This window comes from Pristis pectinata, chromosome 3 (genome assembly GCF_009764475.1).
Source record: "Pristis pectinata isolate sPriPec2 chromosome 3, sPriPec2.1.pri, whole genome shotgun sequence".
Taxonomy (NCBI): domain Eukaryota; kingdom Metazoa; phylum Chordata; class Chondrichthyes; order Rhinopristiformes; family Pristidae; genus Pristis; species Pristis pectinata.
In genome coordinates, this window is record NC_067407.1 from 12,740,655 (window position 1) to 12,746,654 (window position 6,000).

The 6,000-nt window shown below is 41.5% G+C and overlaps 1 protein-coding gene across 3 annotated transcripts in view; it reads left to right on the forward strand.

Annotated features, from left to right (window-relative positions):
* LOC127567935 (volume-regulated anion channel subunit LRRC8D-like) overlaps nucleotides 1-5,608 on the forward strand; it is a 73,463-nt gene extending 67,855 nt beyond the window's left edge. For all 3 annotated transcript variants that reach the window (XM_052011152.1, XM_052011154.1, XM_052011153.1), the window contains one exon: nucleotides 2,432-5,608. In XM_052011152.1, coding sequence (XP_051867112.1) covers nucleotides 2,434-5,052 — 2,619 coding nt within the window. In that variant the 5' untranslated portion in view covers nucleotides 2,432-2,433 and the 3' untranslated portion in view covers nucleotides 5,053-5,608. The remainder of the gene's footprint in view (nucleotides 1-2,431) is intronic.
* The last annotated feature ends 392 nt before the right edge of the window (nucleotides 5,609-6,000 follow it).

The following is a 6,000-nucleotide window of genomic DNA, read 5'->3' on the forward strand; positions in this document are numbered from 1 at the left end:
CACCTTTGGCAATGCACTACACATGTCATCCAGATGAAGGGTCTTGACCCGAAATGTCAACTGTCCAATTCCCTCCATAGCTACTGCCTGACCCGCTGAGTTCCTCCAGCGTTATGCATGTTGCTCCAGGTTCCAGCATCTGCAGTCTCTTGGCTCCAGATGTCATCTACTCTGTTTTAAAAGAAAACTTGCCCCTCAGATCCCCTTCCTCTCACCTCAAACCTATCTCCTTTTTGTTTCTGTTCCCTACCATGGGAAAATTATTTGACTATCTACCCTATCTATACCTCTCATAATCTTATTACTTCCTCACTCACCCTGTTCATTCGCAAAGATTCCTCCTCAGAAGGAAAGCACTGGTTCAACAAGAATAATAGCTAGAAATTCATGTCTGGTTAATAGTATTAAATGCACCATAGAATAATATCAGTCAGTGTGTTGTACTTTTCCTCAAAGTCAAGTTTATTGTCATGTGCACAAGTACACGTGTGCACCGGTGCAATGGAAAAACTTGCAGCAGAATCACAGGCACATAGCATCCTATAAGCAGCATTCATGAAAAACAAACATAAACACAATTTTTACAAGAAAGAACACAATTAGAACAAAAAAAAACAACGAAATGAAACAATGTGACTATATAACATGTTTAGTGTACTAACAGGAATGAATTGTGAGGTAGACAGACCTCCTTCTCTAAAGCGGTTCTGATCGTTTTCATCTCTTTCTTGCAGTGACTTGAGGGTTAAAACTGCCTTTTGTCAGAACCCTTTCCTTTATTTCTACACAAGTTGGAAGTCTGTTTGGCCTATTCTATGTGGTTTCTGCTTTCAGCAGTATGGAAGCTCAGACTATTTCTGTTCATTCAAGGCTTATTGAAGTAATGTCAGAAACTTTAGAACTAGGACAACCCTAAACATTGTCCTCTTGATACATTATTTATTTTTATTTTACAAGAACTTTCTATGCAAATATTTAATCCAGTTGAGCATTAGAAATTGGCTTAGATTCTAAAATCACAAATAGCTGTGAGTGTATTATGTAGTTGCTATGGAAATTAAATGTTGTAAATTTGTTTTCTCCAAATATTGGTTTTAAACTAAAATCTTCCTAAATTCCATGTTACAAAGTTAGCATTAGAATTTCCCTGCCTCTGTACTTGGAAAGAACAGTGGCCTCTCTCACCTTTTACAGTTCTGATGAAAAGTCAGCAAGCTGAAACATTAACTCTGCTTCTATTTCCACAGATGCTGCCTGACCTGCTGAATATTTCAAGCATTTCCTCTTTTTGTTATAGAATTGGACTTAATCAATCATTGCTATAATATAGACTAGACAAACCTTAAATGCCTTTTTGTCTGATGGCTCAGATTTTTCTGAGGATGATTTATATGTCTTAATTTTGGTTTCAATTGTTTGCAACATGTCATCTGTGACAAGTTTGCTTCTTTCAAAAATATTGCACGAATTTGCTCTTGCCTCAGTCTTTCTGGCTTACAGTTTCTCATGCATCAGGAACTCTAATCCCTGGCCTTTTTTAATAGAACCATTTTATAAAATGAATGCTACTTTCCATGTTCACAGCAGGGCTCTGTGAGACTCAGTAACTGCATTGGATCACATAAGGAGCAAGAAGTAGGTTTTGAGGTCCCCAGAACTTCCTGCATGATTCAGAAAGGTCACATCTGATCTGATCTTGTCCACTTTCCCATCTGTACTCCATATACATTTTTTTGGAGTAAAGAGATTTCTTATCCTTGTATTTTATGTATATATTCAATGACTCAGTCTCTAGGGTTCGGAATTCCAAACATTCACAACCATCTGAGAGGATATTTTTCCTCATTTGCTTAAATGGGCAGTCATTTATTCTGAGCTATACCCACCTTCCGCCTTCAAAGACTGACATTTTCTCAGCATCTATTTAGTCAAGCCCCACCCCCAAAATTCTATGTTTCGTTAAGATCATCTCTGATTCTTCTTAACTCTAATGCATGTAACCCGTCTGCTGAAAGGTACAATTGTTCTGTTATGTGGGCGGCACAGTTAGCATAATGCTATTACAGCGCCAGCGACCCGGGTTCAATTCCTGCCACTGTCTTTAAGGAGTTTGTACGTTCTTCCTGTGTGTCTGCATGGATTTCCTCCAGGTGCTTCGGTTTCCTCCCACATTCCAAAGACGTACGGGTTAAGAAGTTGTGGGCACACTGTGTTGGCGCCAGAAGAGTGGCGACATTTGTGGGCTGCCCCCAGCGCGCACTCAGTAATGCAAAAAGACGCATTTCACTGTGTTTCAATGTACATGTGACTAATAAATAAATATCTATCTTATCTTATGTGAGGATGTATCGGACTGACCTACTTTCAAAAATAACTTCCATTTGCCTTTGTAACTTGCTCTGTTTGTAATTACCTTTTTCCTGTCTTACAGGAATGTTTACCCTCACAGAAGTAGCATCCCTCAATGATATCCAGGCAACCTATCGAATCCTGAAGCCATGGTGGGACGTATTCATGGACTATTTAGCCATCGTAATGCTGATGGTCGCTATTTTTGCAGGCACCATGCAGCTAACCAAAGATCAAGTTGTATGTCTTCCTGAACCCCCTTCGGAGAGGCCAGAAACCACAACGCCAACATTTCCTCAAACTTCTACTGTATCAGACCTGAGCACCATCTCTTCACGTAGCTTCTTTACACCTACAGTCACGGCTACGACATCTAAACCCACCAGCCAGAATTCCCAACAAAATGGCCCTCTAAACTTTGGCCGTCCAACTAACTTGGAGTACCAGCAATATATTTTCATCAATCAGATGTGCTATCATGTGGCCTTGCCTTGGTATTCCAAATATTTCCCCTATCTTGCACTGATCCATACACTCATCCTTATGGTCAGCAGCAACTTCTGGTTCAAGTACCCCAAGACCAGTTCAAAGATCGAACATTTTGTTTCTATATTAGGAAAATGCTTTGAGTCTCCTTGGACTACTAAAGCGCTCTCTGAAACGGCATGCGAGGACTCTGAGGAGAACAAGCAACGCTTTAAGACCTCGGTCGCAAAGCACTTGTCGACTGGCAGTGAAGAAGAAAGCCCCAGTTCCAGTACACCCATGATATCGAGGATTGGACCTAAATTTTCCACAGAGAAGCCTGTCATTGAGGTTCCCAGCATGACTATTTTGGACAAGAAAGATGGGGAGCAGGCCAAAGCCCTTTTCGAGAAAGTTCGTAAGTTCCGTGCCCATGTAGAAGACAGTGATTTGATATATAAACTCTACGTGGTCCAGACAGTCATAAAAACAGTGAAATTAATGTTTATTTTGTGCTATACACTTACTTTTATGACTTCTATAAGTTTTGATCATGAATGTCAACCAGACATAGAGCATTTGACTGGATATACTAAGTTTTACTGTACTCACAACATGGCTTTTATGCTACGGAAATTACTAATTAGTTACATTGCACTAATATGTGTTTATGGACTCGTTTGCATTTATACTTTGTTTTGGCTGTTCAGGCGGCCTTTAAAGGAATACTCATTTGAAAAAGTCCGTGAAGAAAGTAGCTTTAGTGATATTCCAGATGTTAAAAATGACTTTGCCTTTCTACTGCACATGGTTGATCAGTACGACCAACTTTACTCCAAGCGATTTGGGGTTTTCCTGTCAGAAGTGAGTGAAAACAAGCTGCGCGAGCTCAGTCTGAACCACGAGTGGACCTATGAGAAACTCAAGCAGCACGTCTCCCGCAACTCCCAGGAGAAACAGGAACTCCACCTCTTCATGCTGTCTGGGGTGCCTGACGCAGTGTTCGACGTGACCGAGCTGGAGGTACTGAAGCTGGAACTGATACCCGAGGCCAAGATTCCGGCCAAGATTTCCCAGATGGTCAACCTTCAGGAACTACACCTTTCCCATTGCCCCGCTAAAGTAGAGCAGACTGCCTTCAGTTTCCTCCGGGACCACCTTAGGTATCTGCACATTAAGTTCACCGATGTTGCAGAGATTCCCACCTGGGTCTACTTGCTTAAAAACCTGCGTGAACTCCACCTGGTTGGTAACCTGAACTCCGAAAATAATAAAATGATAGCGCTGGAGTCACTGAGGGAGCTGAAGCACCTGAAGATCTTGCACTTGAAGAGTAATCTGACCAAAGTCCCGTCAAACGTCACTGACGTTGCACCCCACCTCACTGCACTGCTGGTTCACAATGATGGGACCAAACTCTTAGTATTGAACAGTTTGAAGAAGATGATTAATCTCACTGAGCTGGAGCTGCATAACTGTGAGCTAGAACGCATTCCTCATGCCATTTTCAGCTTGACCAATCTGCAGGAACTCGACTTGAAATCCAACAACATTCGCACCATCGAGGAGGTGATCAGCTTCCAGCACCTGAAGCGTTTGACCTGCCTGAAGCTGTGGCACAACAAAATCATCACCATCCCATCCTCCATCAGCCTTGTGAAAAATCTGGAGCTGCTTTACCTTTCCCACAATAAATTGGAGTCTCTGCCAGCAGCTCTCTTCACATTGCAAAAACTCCGAACGCTGGACATCAGCCACAATTCCATCACCATCATTCCGGCTGAAATTGCCTCCCTCCAGAATTTGCAGCAATTCGCAATGACGGGGAACCGAGTGGAATTTTTGCCAAAGCAGATTTTTAAGTGCACAAAGTTGAGGGCTTTGAACGTGGGGCAAAACTGCATTACTTCCATTTCGGACAAGATCTGCCAGCTCGTGCAGTTAACTCAGCTGGAAGTGAAGGGAAACTGCCTTGACAGGCTTCCAGCAGAGTTAGTCCACTGTCGTCTTCTGAAGAAAAGCGGGCTGGTTGTCGAAGATCACCTCTTTGATACACTGCCGCCTGAGGTCAAAGACCTCATTAATCAAGACTTCAATTCAAATACAACTTTGGCGCAGGAATATAAAGTATTGAGCAAAGCATATATAGCAGCTTTGGAACTGAATGTTTGCTTGCTTGTTAACTTGGGAAAAAAAAATGTATTAAATAGATCAAGGTACTTAAACAAGGCAACTTAAAAAAAAAGATAACAATGATAGTTTTATTTCCTGAAAAAGCTCTGAAATCATTGTAATAAATTGTAACCAATTAACTAACTGTTGGTCGCTGGTTGTCTTATACAAATCTGTCGACGACTGAATATTTGTTCATGTAACTTTGTTTGTTAAATCAATTTAATTTTAATTTATTCTCAGTATTTGGAGGAAAAATTTTCTGTCAAAGAGTAGATGGATTGTTTGCTCTGTGGTCTCTCCAAATGGTGGACCTCTGGTATAGCGCCAGCCATTTCAGGATCTGCAAGTACAGCACCAGTGTATTTTGGATTCTTAACCTTTACCTCCCTTCAGGCACCTTGGATGCTCTTTTAATAGCACGGTTTTGATCAGAAGGTTGCTGTGTTGGGCATTAACCCACAATTATGTGTCTGTGCTATTACGATACTTGTCTCTTTTTATTTTGTATTTCTGTAGGATGAAGGGGGAGTCCCAGGCTCTGAGCTGTGTGCACAGACTGTACAGACTCTAATTCCTAGCACCAATTTCAACTGTTTCTAAATAAAAGAATACAAACTTACCTCGAAGTAATTGGTTTCTTGAACTGTTTGGGCTTGTGTTAAAGAAGGAAGTGGGGAGGGAGGGGTCTAAAATTGCAGTATGAGGGACACCTCTGAGTATGTTTTTTGATGGAGTATAACCTCTCCCTTGCTTCCTACTTTCTGCCTGGAAAATAACTCCTTCTCTTGTCATATCGGGCCTTAACTTGTCCACAGGAAATCCTTGGATAAAGCATGACACAATCCTTCCATTCATCCCAACGAAGTCTCACATCATATTGATCTAGTTACCAATCACAGGCAGTGGATGACCCAGGAAAGGGGCTGAGGTGGAAGCAAGAATACTGACTGCTTTCCCTTTCCATGATCAGCTCTTAATCAACCTGCACACTTCTTGTTATTTTTAATTCAT